Source organism: Carassius carassius, chromosome 14 (assembly GCF_963082965.1).
Source record: "Carassius carassius chromosome 14, fCarCar2.1, whole genome shotgun sequence".
Taxonomy (NCBI): Eukaryota; Metazoa; Chordata; class Actinopteri; order Cypriniformes; family Cyprinidae; genus Carassius; species Carassius carassius.
In genome coordinates, this window is record NC_081768.1 from 19,977,278 (window position 1) to 19,999,488 (window position 22,211).

The 22,211-nt window shown below is 37.4% G+C and overlaps 2 protein-coding genes across 6 annotated transcripts in view; both read left to right on the plus strand.

Annotated features, from left to right (window-relative positions):
* Positions 1 to 356: 356 nt before the first annotated feature.
* On the plus strand, positions 357 to 7,099 carry myoz1a (myozenin 1a). Its single transcript, XM_059566517.1, has 6 exons — positions 357 to 527; positions 1,906 to 2,002; positions 4,149 to 4,336; positions 4,543 to 4,774; positions 5,939 to 6,119; positions 6,263 to 7,099. The coding sequence occupies exons 2-6, from the start codon at positions 1,915 to 1,917 to the stop codon at positions 6,495 to 6,497; spliced, it is 924 nt and encodes a 307-aa protein (XP_059422500.1). The 5' UTR covers positions 357 to 527; positions 1,906 to 1,914; the 3' UTR covers positions 6,498 to 7,099.
* Positions 7,100 to 8,180: 1,081 nt separating this feature from the next.
* usp54a (ubiquitin specific peptidase 54a) overlaps positions 8,181 to 22,211 on the plus strand; it is a 72,764-nt gene continuing 58,733 nt past the window's right edge. For 2 of the 5 annotated variants that reach the window (XM_059566519.1, XM_059566522.1), the window contains exon 1: positions 16,566 to 16,731. The gene's annotated coding sequence lies outside the window, so the exon portion shown is untranslated. Of the gene's footprint in view, positions 8,196 to 16,562; positions 16,732 to 22,211 lie in introns of those variants that run through there. The other 3 variants (XM_059566521.1, XM_059566524.1, XM_059566523.1) reach the window with 3 other exon arrangements.

Genomic DNA, 22,211 nt, shown 5'->3' on the forward strand with positions numbered 1-22,211 from the left:
ATGTCATGTTAATGTAACATTGGCTGCCCTGTCAAACACGACCCCTCGGAGTGCTTAGAACATTATCATAAAAATTAATTTAGCACAGTTACGGTGCCCACTATTGGATTTAAAATGTGGAAGGTGATTAATGAAAGAAGAAAAGCGCAAATCTACCACAACCCTTTCGCCTTGTGAAGTTATTTGATAACTATGGCCAATCACCCGGCCTCTCTCCTTCTCTCTATATTTAGCCAATGAAGCATCTGCAAGAAAGATATTAGTCTCTTGATATTCCCATCAGCAAAGTGCTGTGCAGACCAAATGCCCCCACCCCTTACCCCTCACTCCCCCTTTCATACCCGGACTCTCCCTCCCCCCCCGTGAAGATCTGCCATCCAAGTCCCAACTGGATTTTGCACGCCTTGGGTTCTTGGTCCAGCCACAGGTCAAAGGTACCCTGGAATTGGTAAACTTCTAAGCAACAAACCTTTTCCTATTATCACTGTACCTTTGAGACCACTTCCTGTAAGCAGTCTAAAGCCTTGGTAAGTGGATTATGTGATTTTGTTCTGTCACTTTACTAATCGCACACAACGTACAACTAACAGCTGCATGACGGCATTGAAAACATGACCAGCAGTAACTCCTGTTGCTGGTGCGATACCCACTCTAAAAGTTTGCAAGCACGGATTGCACATTCTTGTTTGGATTGATTGGAATAATCAAGTTTAAATGCTCCAACGCCTTTTTGCTGCCAGAAAGTTGGAATGTGCAAAACACTCCCACCCAACCTGGCTGATGATTTTATGTGGAATGCAAAGCCTGTACTGTCCAGCTGGGGGAACTTAAGCCCGGTGGACCCCAGCTCATGGTTATTTTACAGGGTGGGTCAGTGCCCCCCCTCGTCTCACCACACATCAATCCATGGTGTCATTTCAGTTTGAGGGAGATTTCCGATTTCTACAATGCATTAAGTAACAGTGTAAGTGTGTTTATGTGTGTATGTTTGTGACCAATCCTGAGTATCTGACAATAAAAACCAATGCCATGACTTGCCACTAAAAGGTCTTGCTTTAAAAATAGCCATACTGTATTGAATTACAGTCAAGTCAACGCAGTGTTTGCCATTAACAGATCCTTAAAAAATAGCAGATACACTGTGTGCAGTAAAGCGAATAAAATAAAAATGAAAAGATAGGCCTAAACTTCAATTTAATTGGACTTCCAAGTCCATGTTTTGAAAGAAAAAAAATTGCCTTAACTGTGTTAATTATAACAAAAAAAAAATAACTATGTCATGAAGAAAAAGGTGAGATGAAAATTAAATAAAGAGCTAAAGCTGGATATATTTCAGTATTTGCTTTAAATCTGTAAATAGATTTGTGGGATTTTGACGGAATGTTTTTGAGTGAGACAAACCAACTACAGTAACATCACAAATTAATATTTATTGATGTCAGTGCTGTTTATGTCCCACCAAGTATTAACCGATGCGTTTTGATTTTGAAAATTAGTAGGAATGACCCAACCTCATAAATTAAATGTGTTTTTTTTTCTTCTTTTAATTTCTCCTGTGATACTACAGTTTGCTTTTCTGTAAGGCTTATACTAATTATATCTGGAAACTGTTAAAAAAAACACCCCGAACAAATTAAGCACAGTGGTGAATTATATGCATGTCTTCATACATACTTGTCCTTGGAACCTGAGGAACGTGAGGTCATTCATATCTACACTCAGCAAGTGTCTGTTCTAGATGTATTATTCCAGCTTGATCTGCAGACTTTGCTCTCACCACAAAAACATGATACCTGTTAATTTGCTTTCAAACAGAAACTACTCCAAACTACTGCAAAATGACAAGACAGAGACACATTTGAGTACAGTATATAATCAAATGATCTCTGATCTCTGTTTTGCCAGTCTGGAATCATGCCTCTGTCAGGAACACCAGCACCACCCAACAAGAGGAAAAAGCTCTCCAAGATCATCACTGACCTGTCACACATTACCCAAGATGGTAAAACACCCACAACTTCGGCTTTATGCTTGATTTGTTGCATAATCATTCCATACATAAACATATGAGACAGGTCAAAAAATGTCACCTGAGATTTTTGATTGATTGTCAGGAAAGCTATGGTTATAAAGTAATGAAAGGGAATTACAGTACAACTTGAATGAACTGTTTTCTGGTTTAATATATTTTAGAATGCAATTGATCCGAATTTTCTGCAGCAATTACTCTTCAGTGTCACATGATCCTTTAGAAATCATTCTAATATGCTGATATGGTGCTCAGCTAGTATCAGTTATTAATAATGGTCATTATTGTTATCAGTGTTATTGCTTAATATTTCTGTGAAAACAGATTTTTTTGATAAATAATAAGTTCAACAGAACAGCATTTATTTGAAACATTTGTAACATTGTACATCTCTTTTGCAGAACAAAAATATTATTTTTTCTTATTTAAACCAAACTTTTGAAATGGCAAGGTTTCACAGTTTCTACAAAAATATTAAGCGACACTATTATTCTGCATTTATAACAGTAATACAATGTTTCTTAAGCACCAAATAAGCATAATATTAAAAAATATATATTATTTTTCAAAATAATGTGCTTTTATATTGCAGTAATATTTCACAATAATATACTGTATTTTTCTGACTATGATATTGTGGTCTGGGATTACATGCTGTAACAGATATTTTTCATATAATTAAAGAGTGTGTTTGTTTAGCCTTCCTGACAGGTCTTCTTTGAAAGATGTAATTAAAGACTATGAACATGCCACAACACATGCAACAACCTGCACAATCGCCTGTGTTGGCGGTGTCACTGTTTATCAGTGCCTGCAGTAAATAAATATGTTAAATAACACTAAAATATCCTTTTTGTATTTTAACCCATTTTATGCACACAATTTATAAATCGAGAGAACGAATAAGTAAATTTTGGGCATGATTAAGCATATCGAGGGATCGAAATAGCAATCGTGTGCACGTTTTAGTACAACGAGGGAACGAATTAGTAAATCATGCGCACAATTTATTTATTTTTTCTTGCATGTCATGTGCAGGGCTCCGTATGAAAGGGCTTTTACATTTTCTAAAAATATAACTTTTAAATTAAAAACAAACAAGCAAGCCCAGTCCAGATTTAAAAAGTAACACAAAAGTAATGTAATGCATTACTTTCCATAAAAAAGTAACTACGTAATGTAGTTACTTTTTTAGGGAGTAACGCAATATTGTAATGCATTACTTTTAAATGTAACTTTCAAAACACTGCTGTTTATTGAAAACATAATTTTCATTTAGGGCCTGTCACTTAGGTTTCATGCGTCTGGATTTAATATGTTTTAATGAGGAGTAATATGTCAGCAACAACATGCGTCTCACAGATTTCATAGCTGAAATGTCAGCTGTGTCTCTGATTATTACCGGAGTACCTCTCCCTCCCTCTCATCATTATAATCATGGGACATTTACTCCACCGAAAGAACATTACATAAGTGTCTCCAGCGGAAATCAAGTCTAATTGATGTGTTCTTTTTCAATTGCTTTTGAATGTGAGTGAAAAATTATTGTTGTGAAAAAATGGAAAAAGCATTGAGAGGTTCTTGCAAACCTGATACATCATGTTTATATGTTTTTCCTTCGAAAACATTATTCTGGTATGAGAAAACTGTTTCTTATTCCATGCAGGGATGTTTAATCTAATGGAGAAATAGACTTGATAATGTTTAAATGATTTTACTGTTTATATTAATACTGTTACGAACATTTCCAAGGAACTGTGTCTGTTTTTCCAGCACAAACAGTGGGTGGTAGGATGACTAATAGCTATTTAGTTACTGTTATGATTACAATGCAGGAAAAAAGATACATCTGTATAAATATGAATGACGATACTTGATACTAGAGAATATTGGATATATTATTTATTCTTTCCAAGCAGTCTGATAATACCATGCACAGTTAAAATACAAGTGAACCAACGGAGTATCACAATGCTAATTGCACTTTATGTTAATATATAAAACATTTACTAGTTTGCCAGATACCTTCAAGCTGAAAACTGATTGTCATTTAATGATATATAAACATTAAACTAGAATGGTAGTGAATAATGTCTCTCTCTTTTGTTTTGTTTTCTAGAGTATGAATCAGAGCCTGAGGCCTCAGAGTTTGACCTGGGGAAAAAGATCAGTCCACCCAAGGACATCATGCTGGAGGAACTGTCCCTTCTGAAGAACAAAGGCTCCAAGATGTTCAAGATGAGGCAGATTCGTGTGGAGAAGTTCATCTACGAGAACAATCCTGACCTCTTCAGTAGTGATTCCATGGTAAGGCAGGCTGAGAGCTATGGACATCTGTGAATTTGTTGTTAGATTATTTGCATTAAATGATCATTATTCCTAAAGCTCAGCTCTTCCAGGGTTCTCCATTCATCCTATTCTGATTCTTTATTCTTGTTCTTATTTCTTATTTAAATGTACATTTGAGTGCTGATTTGGAAACTCTTCCAATTATTATGTTACTCCGTGGAAAGGATAACCTCCAGAAGTTCGTGCCCAGCCTGGGGGGCCAGATGATGGATGTTGGTGGCCATCTGATTGGTGGTCATATGTCTGGCCAGGCTGGTAGAGGCGGTCAAGCACCAGTGCCTCCTCCTAAACCCGGAAGCTATGGAAAGGGATTAGAGGGTGGGCTACAAGCAGGTGGGCTCGCTGGAGGTGTTGGAGGAGAAGGGGGGAAGGATGGTGTGTCAGGAGATGCACAGGGTGAGTAGGAATCCAGATGGAGACCTTTATACACTAACCAGCTCACCCACACTAGAAACTGCCATAGAGACTCAACATGAAACTTGTAGTAAAACAAGGTTATTATCGTTAAATAAAAAGTACAATTTTTTTTTTTTTTAAAGTACTTTTGTGCCAGGACATTATGCATTAATTCTATGGACATTACTGTTAACTGTAAAACACAATATAATGAAGTGCAAATTCAAAATACAGATAAAACACCTGTAAAAAAAAAAAAAAAAAAAAAATCAATCAAAATTAGGATTTTTTCATTTATTTTTTTCATAGTGTAACAAAAACAGAAATAAAATAAAATACAAATATTAGATGAAAAAAAACACTTAAATTATTAAAAATGTTTTTATGTTTCTTTGGCAACTGAAATAAGTTTGAAGTTCTGATAAGTTAAAGTAATAGTAGTAGTAAAATTAATATTAAAACCAATATAAAAATTAATTAAACCTATATAGCAATATTTAGAAACATCAAAAAAATAATAGTTAACTAACTAAACAAATTACCAACATATTACAACATTTCTAAAAATGAAACTAAAATGAAAATAAACAAAAATAAAAGCAATTCCAAAATATTAATGAAAACTGAATCCAGAAGAACTGTGGCAACGCTTCCAAGGAACCTAACTGCAAAGCTACATTAATGTAAAAAGTTTTAGGCACTTGTGTAAAAATGCTGAAAAAAAAGGATGGCAAAAGCACATACAATTTTTTTTTTATTAAAATGAAAACATACAATGCACAAATAAAAGGCAATGAAAATTCAAATAGTGTATAAACAATATCAAATAAAACTTTTTTTTAAAGGGACAGTTTTACCATTAATTTAAATACTCACCCTCATGTCATTACAATCCTGTTTTTTTTTTTTTTTTCTTTTTTTCCATGATTTTCCTTTTTTTGGACCCTATTGACTTTCATTGCATGAACAAAACCAGTCATACAGGATTGGAATGAAATTATATATATGAATATGAATGTATATGAATATTATATATATGAATATGAATGAAGTGAGTAAATGATAAAACAGATTTTAAATTTTTGGTAAACTATGCCTTTACTTAATAGAACCCTTTTACTAATGTTATGCAATTAGTTTGAATCAATTTATATTTCTCTATAGGTGAGGAAAGTTCTAAGGCTGCTTTGGAAAAGGCACAAAAGAAGGGCGCATATGGGAAGACATACGTTTCCCCTTGGGAACGGGCGATGAAGGGCAATGAAGACCTTCTAGCAACAATGAAAGCTCAAATGCCTGGACCCTGCTCTCAAAAGGAGCTGCGCAATTATAAGTGCTTCAACAGGTGCAGTTGCATTTCTTCATATAGGCTGGGCAATCTGCCTCTCCTCTTTTCCTGTGCATGCATCAATTGTATTTTGGTTTCCTTTGGTTTTCAATTGTACTAATGGTTTTCTTTTTGCCTTTAATTGGTCTCTCTCTTTCTAGGAGTGCTATGCCTTTTGGAGGTTTTGAGAAGGCCTCTCAGCTGATGACCTTCCAGATGCCAGACATCGAGGTGGCCACTGAGGAGCTTGAACCTGCAGTGGTGTACCATCATGATATTGGCTCACGGCCCTCCTTTAACCGCACACCCATTGGCTGGGGAGGTAGCGCTGAACCAGGCAGCATTCACATGGAGTTGGATACTATACCATTTGATGGGGAGACTGATGACCTGTGAATCTACAACCCTAAAAAAAAAAAAAAAAAAAAATAAATAAATTATGCCTGTCCTAATTACGCTGCACTCTAGCCAGACACCCACCTACGCACACAGCCACAATTTAACAGTCCATCAGGAGGACATGTAAAATGTGAATGGCAAACCTCTCTCACTGTACATGAGAATCTAACTTTGAATCCAACTCTGCCTCTCAATGTGAGCTTTTAAAAAAAGAAATACATATGTATTTGTGGAGGAATTTTATGCATGAAGCATATCAACTTAAATGAAGGTGTCAGGTGGAGACTGAGGTTTTGATTTGCTTGTTATTTTGTCAGCATGTTGCACTTTAGAAGTGAACAAATGAGCATAAAGTGCCTTGGGCAACAATGTTCAGTTAGCATTCGCAGTGATGGACTGCTTGGCACGCACTGATTTTTCCTGTCACTTAAAAAAGGTAAACAGTTTTTGACTGCACAATCTACAACCTCCCTTTAAATAAGCTAATGTCCCACTTTAACATTTCATTATAGTGTCAATTACATGAGTAAATACTAATTATAATCATGATCATCATGTACTTATGATTATAATAAGGTTGTAGAACATCTTACACAGTATTGTTGTCTCTGCTGTAGTAAATTATTTAATGTAATATGAGCACATTATGGATGTTAATATATTACTGGCATCCATGTCTTCACAAACATTAATGCAAAAACTAAAAAAATAAAAACTCTAAACTACTGTCTTCACACCACTACATGCCCATTCTTCAATAAATGATTGATTGCATTTCTGTTGCTGTCTTTTGTGTATTTTATGTTACTATAATTAAATTGGGAAGGAGAAAGTGGGTCATAAGTATATTTGCCTGTGTTTTATGGCACTAATACTAACCACAGCCAGCAGGTTGCACACAATTTTTCACGAGGACTTTCATGATTACTTTTATGAGCTGATTCTTTTTAGAGACTGAAAAATGCGCAATGCAAGTGTTCAGTTCTTGAACAAATGACTTGCATGAATCAGTTCTCTTTAAACCATTAAAATAAATATATAAAATAATAATAATATATATATATTTTTAATAAATTAAATGTATCAGTTGGACCAGTAACTGAATTAATGTGACTCATATCTACTGAACATGTAGGCTACTTATTTGTTATTTTATGTCTTACTCAAAATGACCTAGAACTTTTTTTTAACTTAAAATCAATTAATTTTAAATATGTCTGAAATATTTTGTATAATATTTAGTAGGATTAAAAAAAGTGTCACTTAGTGGTATCACTTGGTATTCTGGGCCCCTTATTATATTGCATAGAAGTCTGCAAACAAAAAACATTGCTTTTTTGCTGAAATGTTAGCCTATATCTGTTCATATGAAGAACCCCCACCACCAAACAAAAAAAAAAAAAGCATATCCAAAGTCGTTAATGGAATCCTTAAGGGAGTCGTTAAAAATCGTACTTATGAACCCTTGTATTTACAACCAGCCAATCAACCATTACCGCCTACGGCCCAGTCTCCTTGTCACACTCCGTCGACTCGACACCATAGACTGTAAGCTCGACACCTGAGACGCCAAACATCGCGAGAGTTGGTTGCCTTGGCTGCAGCACAGTGACGCTGAGGAACGTTTAAGGTTTAGCGGCAGAAAATAACAGATTTTTACCCTGCCGACCAGGGGGAGCAGATGCATGTGGCAAGGTAAGGAAACCCTTCTTTCACCGTCCTATCAAAGTAGTGTCTGATCCTCTGACATGAGAAAAGGACAGAGAAGACGTTTCGCTGTGTGAGTTGGGAAGTTAAGACGTAGCTGCTCTTTCACAGGCATGTGCTGATCTAGTAAACAAACACAGGGATGCATCACTGTCAGAACGAATGCATTTTAATCATTTATGCAGCACAGCGGATTTCAAATTGGCGTTTTCTTATTTGGCCATGGTTCTCAGAAGGGTTGTATTGTCATACAGGTAGCTGTAGTGCGAAGGAGACGCTAAATCTCACATGCTGTAATGTGCTGACGAAGCTGTGCACAACGCTGCGCATCTAGAAGTTCGCCACGTACGTAGTAGAATAACCACATGGCTGAGCTGCGACCATGTCGATGCATGCATCAGTTCTATCCTAAATATCAAATCACCTATTCATTTTCATGTTTTGTAATTTCTATAGCGATTGAATGCAACCTGTAGTACAGGGAAAAAGGGATATTGCAGATTTGGAGGTGATTTATCGCTGGCCCCGTCTCGTGCGTTTTAACTTACCCAGCACAGGACCATATGCTCCTCACCATTTTCAGTGACGTAACGCTTTCTCATCTTTTCAATACACTTGATTGTCCTCTAGCCGCCAATGTCATCTGCTGGCGTTTTAGAGGCTGTGCAGGTGAGAAACAGAGAGAGAGTGAGAAGTGTAGGTCATTCAGGTGATCTATCTATCTATCTATCTATCTATCTATCTATCTATCTATCTATCTATCTATCTATCTATCTATCTATCTATCTATATCGTTCTGAGGAAATACAAGATCATCGATCATATAATAATAGCATTCATAAAACTTGTTTTTTCTTCATTGAACAGAATAATTGGAGTTTAATGAGTTGGGTAATTTGCGTGCACGAAAATCAGTCAGTTTTCAGTGTGATGGTGTGTTACATAAACAAGGTGGAGATGTCTCTATTAATACAACGAAGAGGGGTGATCAAAATAGACACCCCTCCATCCAAACCCTACCCTTTATGTTCTCTCATAACACCATCCTTTAGCAATCTCTCTGTGAAAAGTAAATAAGAGCCCTGGCATGCATGCGAAATAAGCATACTAATTGTTATGTAAAATTTAGAAATGAATAAATTAACATACTGATGGTCACTCCTCGAGGGCCTGCGCGCCCATGTATTCATCAGCAGACAGAGCCTTCAGTCTGGCTAATTGGTTGCGGCTGTATGGGATTCCTGTAAATTTCACAACATGCTTTTAAGGGCTTACGACAGGAAGGGACAGAAAAGCCCTTGAGGGTAACTTTTATTAAACTTCTCAAGGTAAAGGAACAATTGAGATAAGTGGGGGATATTCATGTGTAAATCAAAACTCTTGTCTTCATTTGATATTAGCCTAAGTCTTTTCCTTGTGAGGGTAGTTTTCCTGCTTCATCAAGCCCATGCACTCTCAGCTCACATGCACTCCTCTCTCTGTGATGGTGTGCACTCACTCTATGCAGAGGAAACACAAATAAGCTGAAGTCCGTTAATGCCAAACAGAATTTAACAACAGATTGTCTTAGAAACACATAATGACTCTACAATTTCATATAAAGTACTCTCCCATACTCATGGCGAATGATAATTCTTCTCCACATAGATGCACTCATAGTGATGCTGTCATGTTTGTCCTGTTGCTTTCATCAGCGTTGGTCATGTTGAACCAATCACAGCCATGTGTGATTACAGGCTAAGACATTTTATTTAGTAAATAAATACTTTTTAGTATACTATATGTGTATACGGTAAGAAAAAAAAATTCACAGGATTTGAATACATTCCAATGGCTATTTTTGAATGTTTTTTTGAATGTTACATTTATTTTCCAGAGTAGTTTGCAGCCCAGTAAAATGTATAATGGACAGTGAGGAGATTTTAATGAGACTGACACTGCTGCTGCCATTGCACATGTAGTTGGTTTATTGCTTTTCAGTTTGCAAGTCTCACAGCAGTCAGTGTAAATAATCTAGCACATTTGGACTGTCATCGCCTGTCAATATTACACAGTATCCTAACAGAGGCAAACTTGCATGAATTGCCCATTACAGACTAAAAATCTTAAATCGATTGAGTAAAGGCCAATAAATAATCACATATATGGTTGTGAATTGGTAAGTGGCAAAAATCTTCTACAAGAATAAGGCAGTTTTTTTCAGCAAATGCATGTGACAGACAGAAACGGCATGTCTGTAGCCAGACCCTCATTATTTCTTATTACACCGTGATATACAGATGCATCTCAAATTTTTTTTTTTTGTAATTTAATAATAAAAAAAAAACTACATGTTCTTATATTCTATATTCATTGCACCCAAACTGATATATTTCAAGAGCTTTTTTTTTTTTATTCTGATAATTACGATTTACAGCTTAAATTCTGACAATCATCAACACCCTCAGAGATCATTGCTGGAAGGGCTGGCTGTTCACTGAATGCTGTATCAAAATATATTCATAGAAAGTTGACTGGAGGGAAAAGTTGTGTTAGGAAAAAGTGCACAAGCAACAGGGATGACCACAGCCTTGGGAAGATTGTCAGGAAAAGCTGATTCAAGAACTTGGTAGAGCTTCACAAAAAGTGGACTGAAGCCAGAATCAGCGCATCAAGAGTCACCACACTCAGTTGTCTTCAGGAAAAGGGCTACAGCTGTCACGTTCCTAGAACCAAGCCACTCCTGAACCAGAAAAAAAATGACAGAAGAATTTCACCTAGGGTAAGGAGAAAAGAACTGGACTGTTGCTCAGCGGTCCACAGTCCTCTTTTCAGATGAAAGTAAATTTATCATTTCATTTGGAAATCAAGGTCTGGAGTCTGGAGGAAGACTGGAGAGGCACAGAATCCAAAGTCCAGTGTGAAGTTTCTGAAGTCAGTGATGGCGATGATTTGGGTGCCGTGACATCTGCTGGTGTTGCTCCATTGTGTTTTATCAAGTCCAAAGACAATGCAGCCATCTACCAGTATATGTTGGAGAACTTTATGCTTGATCTGCTGACAAGCTTTATGGAGATGCTGATTTCCTTTTCCAGCAGGACTTTAGCACCTTCCCACACTGCCGCCATGATATTACTGTGCTTGATTGGCCAGCCAACTCACCTGACCTGAACCTCACAGAGAATCTACAGGGTATTGTGAAGAGGAAGTTAAGTAACATCTGACAAACAATACAGAGGAGCTGAAGGCAGCTATCAAAGCAACCTGGGCTTCAGTAACACCTCAGCAGTGCCACAGACTTCTTTTGATTGATCTTTTGAGAAAATAATCAAATTTTTTGAAATACTGAATTTTTAATTTTCCTAAGATGTAAGTCATAACCACCAGAATTAAAACAAAAACACTCTTAAAATATTTCAGTTTGTGTGCAATGAATCTAGAAAATAAGAAAGTTAGCTTTTTTGAATTAAATTACAAAAAATAAAGGACAGTTACCCTAAAAAGTATTTGAAGTTGAAATGTATACATTTTATTGCATTGGTAATAAAGTATCAAACCAACAATTGTGGCTTAACTGTCCAAATATGATTTGTAGTCACTGTGTCTTTGCAGTATTTCAATGTGTCTGTGTTTTCTAGTTTTTGTCCGTATTGCCCTTTTGTTTCTTATTCTTTATTAATTGTGTTTGTAGAAATGCTTTTAGAAAGCGAAATGGAGAAAGATGAATGCTTTAAGCACTCCAGCTCTCTTTCGAGTACGGCTCACACGCACTTGCCTGTTTCTCATTAAATTCTGTTTGCTGTCCTGAAGCTGATGTTGAAGCCCCCCTCAGTCAGTCTCTGAAGCCACAAGCCTCTTGGTCTACATTTGGTCTTTTTAAAAAAACTTTAAACCTGTAGAAATGCATACAGTGAATCTGAACAGTTAAACACTTAAAGGTCCCATGACATAAAAATTTCACTTTGAGGTTTTTTAACATTAATATGAGTTCCCCTAGCCTGTCTATGGTGCCCAAGTGGCTAGAAATTTCGATAGGTGTAAACCAAGCCCTGGGTGCCCTTCCCTGCCTTTGAGAAAATGAGAGCTCTGATGGGCAGATCTGGAATCTTCCCCTTATGTCGTCATAAGGGGAAAGGTTACCTCCACTTTTCCGCTTTGCCCGTCCAGACAATTTGGAGAAAATGGATTCGGTTTATTTTTCGATTTATGATGTGTAGCTAATTATTCAAGTTCACACAGACTTTCTTTCTAAATCGTTTAATACTGTTTATGCATCAGTGAACCAAGCCAGTGACTAAACGATCAACTTCACATTGTTTCTAGTAGCATAACATGAAACAAATCTGTTATTTAAATTGCGATTTAATTACAGAGAGCGATCAAAGAACGCTCACTTTATGTTGTTCAGAGCTGTCAATCACACATCGCGAGTCTATCCCCACATTTGCCCAAACTGCTGTTCTAATGAATGAGACTGTTATGCTGCACAACAAAGCTCTTACTGTATTCATGTCAATATTGTGTTTGCTGTTAGTTGTGGTGAAAGCATTTTGTGAGAGAAAGCGCGTTGCAATGAGATCACTGCATTCATGCAATAAACAGACATCTCGACAGATGTAATAGTAAAAAAAAAAAACGCAGTAAAAGTATTTGAGAGGGGTTCCACATGTAATACGCATTTCAGCCAATCACAACAGTTGTTGTTTAACCTGAGTTTCTCAGCAGACACGCCCCTTCAAACAGAGCATTCAAGCCAGAGGGCTAAATCAGGATATATAAATGCCTTTTATTTCTACATTTTAAATGTAAAAATCATACTAACAATATAAGTACACCTCAGGAAACATAAAAAAAGAAAAGAAAATAATCCACATCATGGGACCTTTAAAGGGACAGTTCACCCAAAAATGAAAATTCTGTCATTACTTACCCTCATGTTGTTCCAAACCTGTAAAACCTTCATTCATCTTAAGTATCAGAAAGGATTTTACCACGATCAATACACAGAAACATAGCATAATCAACGTTATCAGCTTTGTTTACGTTCAGCATGCGCATGCTGATTACGTTTTGGGGTACTCTTCAAAATGGTGAAAGACAGTATCTAAGGTAGAAGAATTGCTGAATAAATTGTTATTGTTTTCTTTGAGCTTGCTTATGCTTACTAAGTTTTTTGATCAAAAATACTTTAAAAACAGTATTGCAAATTTAAGATTTTCTATTTCAAGTTCTGTTAAAATTTATTTTATTCCTGAAATGGCAAAGCTGAGTTTTCTGCAGTTAGTTGGCTAGTTATGTGTAAGTTAAGTGCTATGTTTTATACCTTATATTTCCATGAGAAAACACTAGCAGCAGTAATTTAGAAGACAGTACTACTGAGAATTATGGATGACCCTCCTACGAATGTCATAGTGTAAACACTTCAGCTGAATGCTTCCCTGTAAACATATTTCCTATCAGTACTTCATTTGGATTTTTATAGCTGCTTCCTAAAATGACTTGTTTAGGTCAGTTACCGTTAAAAAAAACTGTTGGACAACAGCCGGCCTTAAAAGGCTGATGCCTACACAAGAGACTTCCATGGTCTCTCTCAAACATAATTAATGGAGGCCCTGTGCTTTTTAATCTGCTGGCCGGTTTATTTAATGTCTCATTGTGGAGTGCATGTGAACTATTTGCTGTTCCCATAGAAAAGAACCACAGTAGCTTTAACAAATAATTGGATTTGGAGGCACCGAACTGAACTTTAATTAAAGCTGACAGTGTATTTGACATACAGGGTCATTACGCAGTGCGTTTAAGCCATGACATGACCTCCTATAGGTCACTAGGCTGGTAAAGGATGTTATGATGTTTACTGGGCACAATTTTGATATGAGGTGAAAACACTCAATTTGTTACAAAAACTGCTTGAACTTGTTCTGAATAGGCATCTGTGAGTCATTGAACAGGATTTTTAATTTCTTTTTTCACTCCCTCCTATTCTTTCTCTCTCTCCTTCCCATCTGTTTCTGGTTAAATATCTCTGTATTATTGAAAAAAGCTTGAGTCACGGACATTCCTTGAAAACCATGAAATTTCTACACAACCATGAAGACATAGAGTTGTGGGCTGCAATAAGGAAGTCTACACCCTGAATGCATAAGCCATCTAAAAATTAAAGACTCCTGAAGACTTTATTTGGCTAATAACTACTGCACTCTCTTGCTGATATGAAAAGAACAGCATAACTCTAATTATTTTGACCCAGACAGGCTTTAAATGAAAACACAATATCCACATTCTTATCTCTGGCATTATAATTTCATGGTTGAGGCCACAGTGTTTATAGATGATAAAAGAACAGAGACGCTTCAGCGGCCAAGTTCAGGCATGGAAACACGCTGAGAGACAGAAATTCTGAGAAAGGCATCCATTTGGAACTATCTGGAATTTTTTTTTAACCCTCCCCCAGAATTCCCATGGGAGCACAGCACACATTTGTGAATGGCTACTTGCGTGTGCCATTGGCACTGTGTGTTTACTACCAACCACCCGAGGAGACACGGCGCATATATTGATGGATACTGTTGTGCAATCCAAATTTAGCCACACAAGCTTTAGTTTGAGGACACATTTTTCATATAGTGAGTGACTATGTTAACAGGTCAGCCATGAGGATAACCATTAATAAGAGGTTGGATTTGAATTTAATTGCCAGTGATAAAACTCTTTCTTCACTTCTGGACAAGATTTAAAACTTTTATTTCTACTCCTATACGTGTGTGTGTTGTGTGTGTGTGTGTATACATACATACATACACTTTTTTTTTTTTCTAGCACATCTTTTCCTTCCCTTCGTCTCTCTATTAATGTGCTTGGACACAGAGCTCTGTAAACAGCCAGCCACTTTTGAAATGACCTTTTGTGTCTTGCCCTCCTTGTGCAAGGTGTCAATGGTCGTCTTTTGGACGACTGTCAAGTCAGCAGTCTTCCCCATGATTGTGTAGCCTACAGAACCAGACTGAGAGACAATTTAAAGGCCTTTGCAGGTGCTTTGAGTTAATTAATGAGTGTGGCAACAGGTGTCTTCAATATTGAACCTTTTCACAATATTCAAATTTTCTGAGATACTGAATTTGGGGTTTTCCTTAGTTGTCAGTTATAAACATCAAAATTAAAATAAATAAACATTTGAAATATATCAGTCTGTGTGTAATGAATGAATATAATATAGAAGTTTCACTTTTTGAATTGAATTAGTGAAATAAATCAACTTTTTGATGATATTCTAATTTTATGACCAGCACCTGTATGTATACACACACACACACACACACACACACACATATAAAGCTTTATAAGATTAATCGGTTGAATTAAGTCAATTTATGCATTGTACTTAATGCCAAATTATACTATTATATTTTATTTATTTTCCATTTTCTTTTTAATTATAGTTATTGTAATTTTATTAATTTAAGTTTTGTAACTTAAGTTAGGCTTAGCTAAAATTAAAAGTTAACATATTTTTAATTAATAAAATATATATTTTTTAATTATTTCTATATTAACCCTGGTTGGGATGCATATGGCATTACCAATATGAAAGTCACAATAAGAACAATATTAGTGGCACCTAAAATAATTTTTTGTTTTGTACATGCTGTATTTTATGCATCTTGAGTTCAGTTGGTCAGATGTTTTAATATGAATGGCAGATTACTGATGACAGGTTCTTAATGTTTAACTGCTTTGGTTTTAATGATGTCTAATTAGCAGATCTCTAAGAAAGTCTTAGCTCCTCATAAGAGGACAAATGAGGTCTGGAATTAGGCCCATACACCCTTTCATTGTCCATTGGCAAAAGCACCACTTTATTATGACAGAGGATTACAGCCAAAAATATCCCATATGGCATTCATTGATGTTTCTGGCTATGAATGACATTTCAGTTGCTAATTTTAAGCGACATTTTGAGGTTTAACCTTCTAAGCATGCAGACCTACTAAATGGCTTATATTAATAAGCTTCTATTAAAGCCAGTGTTTAGAAAATGTCTAGAGTTTGTGTAATCTAAGAATGTGTCAGCTGATTAATATAAAATGGATGTTTTTCTTTAAAGAATAGTTAATCCAGAGGCCTATGCAATGCAACACACACAAAAAAGATCTTGCTTGACAAATTAATGGTCATACTTATTCATATTTGGCTGACTGGCCCTGTATTTAGTCTCTGTTAACTGTCTCAAGTCATATTTGCTGTCTGAGTGAGGCCATATTTGTGTAAGACACACTGTTTGGCATCAGCTCACATGACTGAGTCTGTTCAAACAGATAATGTTCTTTATGAGTTGTCACGTTTTTTTTTTTTTTTTGCAGTGCCCTGTCCCTTTAAAAAAACAGGAAGGTGGGAGGAGCTTCCTGAGGAAACAGGTGTGTGCTGATAGGGATAGGGATGATGTCATTGTTTCAGAATCACCTGGTAAAAACCTGCATGATGTCAGCACGATATACACTTTACAGCTGCTCATGACCGGATCACAGATGTCTGCCAGACAGACGCTGTAAGTACATAGACTCCGTATAAAGCTTTATAAGGAATTCCTTTTGTCAGCATGAGGGTTTGTTTTACAGTTTTATGTGCACTGTACGGCAGAGAGATGTAGCTGACAGGTGCGATTGCAGTGTTTTAAACATTTAGTGTCTTCATTCAGGCTTTTCTGTCTTTTAAGAGGAAATTCTAGAGGGTTCTGTTCATGTTGACAATACTTTTAGCACTAAACTGTGTATGGAAGTCATCAGAGATTAACAGTTTGGCTTTTTCCTTGGAGTTGTGAGCCTGTAAAGCTTTTACTTTTGGACAGTTTTTGTCACTGCACAAATTTATTTAAGCTATATATTTAATTAGTAAATTCACTTTTCAAAAATCAGTTTTAGAGACCATGAGATGACGTGCTGTTTCAGAGTATGAAAATGATACCTACAGCAGATATGAAGCTGCTGCAGGAAATTGCTAAAAATCTTAGGACTCAGAAACATGCAATGATAAGTGGTGAAGATTAAAACAATAAATTCCAATAGTGACCTATTTTCCATTTGTAGCAAGTATAGTATTTCTGGAGCAGATGTGGTTTTAGTCAGACATTGAGTTTATGCATCAGGAGCATTTATGCATATAGGAGATAGGAGATAATGCATGACTACAGCCCTTGTGTGGGGTAATCACATGACAGAGTGAGTAAAGCATGCCTCACTGTCCAGGAGGTGTCACTCAGCAAGGATTATGTCATTCAGGAAGCAGATCGAGTAAAACAGGAAGTTACCCAGACCTCTGAATCACCTGGCTGGTCACTCCTTTTTCTCATGAAGGATGTGAATGCAAATTTTATGCTGCATGAAGTGTTTGGTTCATTGTTCTGTGGTTTAGATATGCAAACTTACAGGAAGTACTGATTTTCCCTCTTTTTCCTCTCATCTTGCCTTGAAAATAGCTTTTTGCTGAAGTTCATGCAAATCAAAGGCAAAATTGAAGATGTGGTTAAAAAATGTTACATGCTTTTTATAAGCACTATACATTTCAAAGTTAAATGTGGGCTGCTAGTTATTCAAAGTGCATTTTCAACCAGGAAGAATAGATAATATCTCTGAAGGACATTAAAAGGTCAGCATGCAGTTTTTACCTTCAAACATTTTCATATGGGATTTTTTTCTTGTCTTCATTTTAGGCGAGAGTTTGTTTTGTTACTTCATAAGTTAAAGCGGACATATCACACTGTTTCACCCAATCTCATGTTAATCTAGAGTACCTTTAGTAGTACTGCAACCTAAATTGCTCCAGAAAGTTTTTAGTTTTGTCATATTTATAAAAGAAAGATACAGCTTTATGATTCTCTCTGAAAACAGCTGAGCTCCTGGAGGTGTGCCGTGGGCGGAGCTAAAGAGTGACGAGCACTTAAGTGCCGACTGCCAACAAAACACAGACATTTGATGCCGTTTTACTTACTGTCTGCAGTTCCGAATCATGATGATCAGGATCTTTTATAGCTGGGACCGCTCCTTCTGTCAGTAACAAAAAACAATATGCAAATCTAGCGTCGAACTGGGTCTTGTTTATAAAATGTTCATCAAAAAACACATTTCTGAAAAAAAATGCATCTACTGTTCACGTAATACTTGGTTCTTTTTTGGAAGCTGAACAAAGTTTTCTTTCCTTTACAACCAAAAACGCAATTCTTTGGAGATATTCTTTCCAACTGAGTCCTGTGCAGTGCTGCCGAATGAAGCGCGTTGATGGGCGCGCTCTAAACGATGCGTGCATAGGCGTGTTTTTGCAGAAGTGCCCATATAAGGAGTTTCACCTTTCATTACGCCATAAAGAGGCACATTCGGAAAAAAAACTTTCAGAAACTTGTAAGAAACCTGGAAGCGTGTATTTGGTACAGAATTACTCGGTTATACGTCCAAGTCATTGTGGAGATGTTGGCTTATTTTAGACAGCCTAGATTGATATAATGCATGTAATATGGTGTGATCTATAGATATATAATGATTTGTTGCACAATATGTCCATTTCAGGGTTTTGGAAATCAGAAATCTAATTCATAAACAAAACAAAAACATTACAGATAGAAAATTTGATTAGTTGTGTGAGTTGGAAATAGTACAAGTAACCATATGATTTTGAGTCTTTAAGTTAGTCTAACCTAACACAAATGCTGCTTCTGGGACAATAATGGGGGGACAGTCATCATTAATGAGTGCAGTTGTGAAGCTAGGAAAACAATTTATCATGGCTTTGGGACGGGGGAGGAAGCTAGTGGTGGAACTAGGAGTGCAAGCATTGTGAACGAAACTTTTGTTTTTGAACACAAGCTTTTGTCTTTTCAATGAATAGCCCATTGTGGAAAACTGTATTACTTTTCCTTCTTTAAACTGAAACTGCTAAAATATCGTTGTTGTCTTCCTTTTCATATATTATTATGATTTTTTGGGGGGGTCGGGGGGCTATTTTCTGTGAAATATTGCCAGTGATTATGTTGGATTATGGGATTTTCTCCATTTTCTGTTTTCCCTCATTCATAAGGTTTTTTTTTTTTTTTTTTTGATTCTCTCAGGGTTTGTTTATTAATATGCAGATTGGAAGCTGTACGGCTTTCCTGTGCATGTATTTTTTTTAATTGTGTTCTACAGTTTAATTTTCATTTCTATGCAGTGATGTGTGCAGTAACCTCATTTCTTTTCTTTTCCTTTTTTTTTTTTTCGAATGGACTGGTGTGGAACCTGTTTGGTTTATTCAGCACAAGCATCTCAAAAATCACTGACAACGCAAAATGCCATAGAATTTTCTTTTTCTGGTCAAATCTTTTTCATGCTTAAAAGTTCATTATGGTCACCACATCACTCTGTTTTTTCAGAAGGAAAAGCCTTTAACATCTGCCAATGTAAAGTTCTGTGTGGACTGGCCCTCCCTTCCTTCCTTTGTGTGGTCACTGAAAACCAACTATATCTGTTTAGACTGGCTCTCTGTGAAAAAGCACTGCATACTCTGATAGGCTAATGGAAAAATTGGGTGTGCAATACATCAGTTTTTGGTTTTGACCACATTTGGTCATGTCATGACTGATATACACTTAAATATTGATTATATTTTACAGCATAAATTGGTTAGCATTATCTTGATGAGAAAGGGACAGTTTACTCAAAAGTAAAAAAAAATCAGTGATTCATGTTTCAAACCTGTTGAACAAAAAAGTTGTTTTGAAGAATGTTGGTAATCAAACCGTTCTGGTGACTTTTGATTTCCATTGGATGGAGGAAAACAGATATATTTCTCAAAATATCATTTTATGTGCACAGACAATTTTGTACATGAAGGTGAGTAGATTATGATGGTATGTTTTGGTGAACTATCCCTTTAAGCAGTTGTGAAATACGTTTAATGTGTAATAAGTAGTTTCTCAATCTGTGACACTTAAGTTTTCCCATTCGTCATATGTTTTTAATTATGAGTCTTGATGGGAGTTGCTGGCTGCTCTCCAGGTTAAACTGTTCTTACGGCCCTGTTAATTATCTCTGGGTGGAGGAAGTAACATGCCCCACAATGTTATTTTCATTCAATCAGCAGTCACTCAGTTAACAGTTTGGGGATTGTAAAATTGCTGTTTTGAAAGATGTGTTTGGTGCTTGGTGCCTTTCTTTAGGTTCTGAAGAGTAAAGTTTTTTTTTTGCTTCCCCAGGAGTAGAGCTTCCTTTTGTCTGAATTCTCAGTAAGTTATATGCTTACTTTATTCTCAAATAATTTTATCATCGTAAAATTAATTTTATTTAGGAATCATTGAGATAAACACATTATACTATATTGATATCTTTGTGTAGATTTTTGACAGCTAAATGACATATATGATAAGTTTACAGATAACTACAATCAAATTATAAAGTTGAAATAATTGTTCTAATTCTAAGAAAATCGGGAAGTCTACACCACAACTATAATGATAAGGAGGAGGAGGAACTTGAGGAATGATAAAAACATTGACAGCCAATCAGCATTAACCAGATTTTAAAGATCTTGAGCATTTAAAGTGGCAGATGACAGAACTGCTGTGGATGTCTAATAAACAGAACATTATTATGCTTTGACACTGATTATCATTATAGCTATAGTTTTGGTGTGGTAGCCATGTAGATTCTACACCAGCTTAAATTCATAAACCTTTAGTATGTCAAGTACACGATTTTGGACTCAGCTCATGATTTATATATTAATGGGAGCAATGTTGGGGAAAGTTACTTTTAAAAGTAATGCATCACAATATTGCATTACTCCCTAAAAAGTAACGAATAGTTACTGTGACGAATTAAAACTCCATGATCATGGGAAGAAGGAGGCGGGAACCGGCGGACAATCAAATATAAACTTTAATTACAAAATAAAGACAAAACAGCATGTCAGCCCCTCACGGACGACTGACGCGCACAAATAAAAACCAAACACAAACTAAAATCGTCACTGTCGTCGCTCCGGTTTTATATCCTTCCATCTCCTCCGTGGGACTCGAGACCGGTGGGTCGAGCAGGTGTCGCTCATTTCCAATCACTCCATCGGCCTCGCTCCTGTTCCCACGTCTCTCGGCCCCGCCCCACTTGTCACATACCCCCATCGCCCCTCGCAGGCCGGGGGGTACCCTCGAGACTGCGCTCTACTCCCCGCCCCCCCCACCCCCCACCCCCCACCTCCCCCTCCCTCCGGGGGGGACCGCTCACGGGGACCTGCGGGAACCTGGGGGTAGGACAGACGAGGCGAGAGAAAAGGAGATGGAAGGAGAAGCGACAGATACGAGAGAGGAGAAAAAAAAAATTCTGGTTCCCAGACGCACTGCTGCTCGGCCCTCCACCAGCTGTGTGATCTCCTCCGCGGTGCCTGGCGGTGGCACTGGAGGGCCCTCGGCGGACGGCACGACACCCCTCCGCCGCCCAGTGGACGGCGACGGCTCCTCCATTTTTGGGCAGCCGGCAGGAGTCCCCTGTTCCCTGCTGCTCCGGATTCCTTCACGAAGGCAGCAGGCTCCGGCCCCCTGGCGAACGGCACCGACTCCTCTGTTCCCTCACGGATGGCAGCCACCCCTCCACATCCCGGGCGGCCGGCACGAGCTCGCCCGTGCCCGGCAACTCACTCCAGCCCACCGCCTCGAGCGTCGATGGCGACACACTTCCTCGTCTGCTCTATGGCACCGCGGATTCACCACAGCGGCGAGGGATCTTCAGCAACGCGTCCCTCCTTCTCCCGGGTTTCGGCACCACTGTAACAAATTAAAACTCCATGATCACCGGAAGAAGGAGGCGGGAACTGGCGGACAATCAAATATAATTACAAAATAAAGACAAAACAGTGCGTCAGCCCCTCACGGACGACTTACGCACACAAATAAAAACCAAACACAAACTAAAATCCAGGCCTGGTCCTCTCTCGTCCGTCACTGTCGTCGCTCCGGTTTTATATACCTCCATCTTCTCCGTGGGACTCGAGACCGGTGGGTCGAGCAGG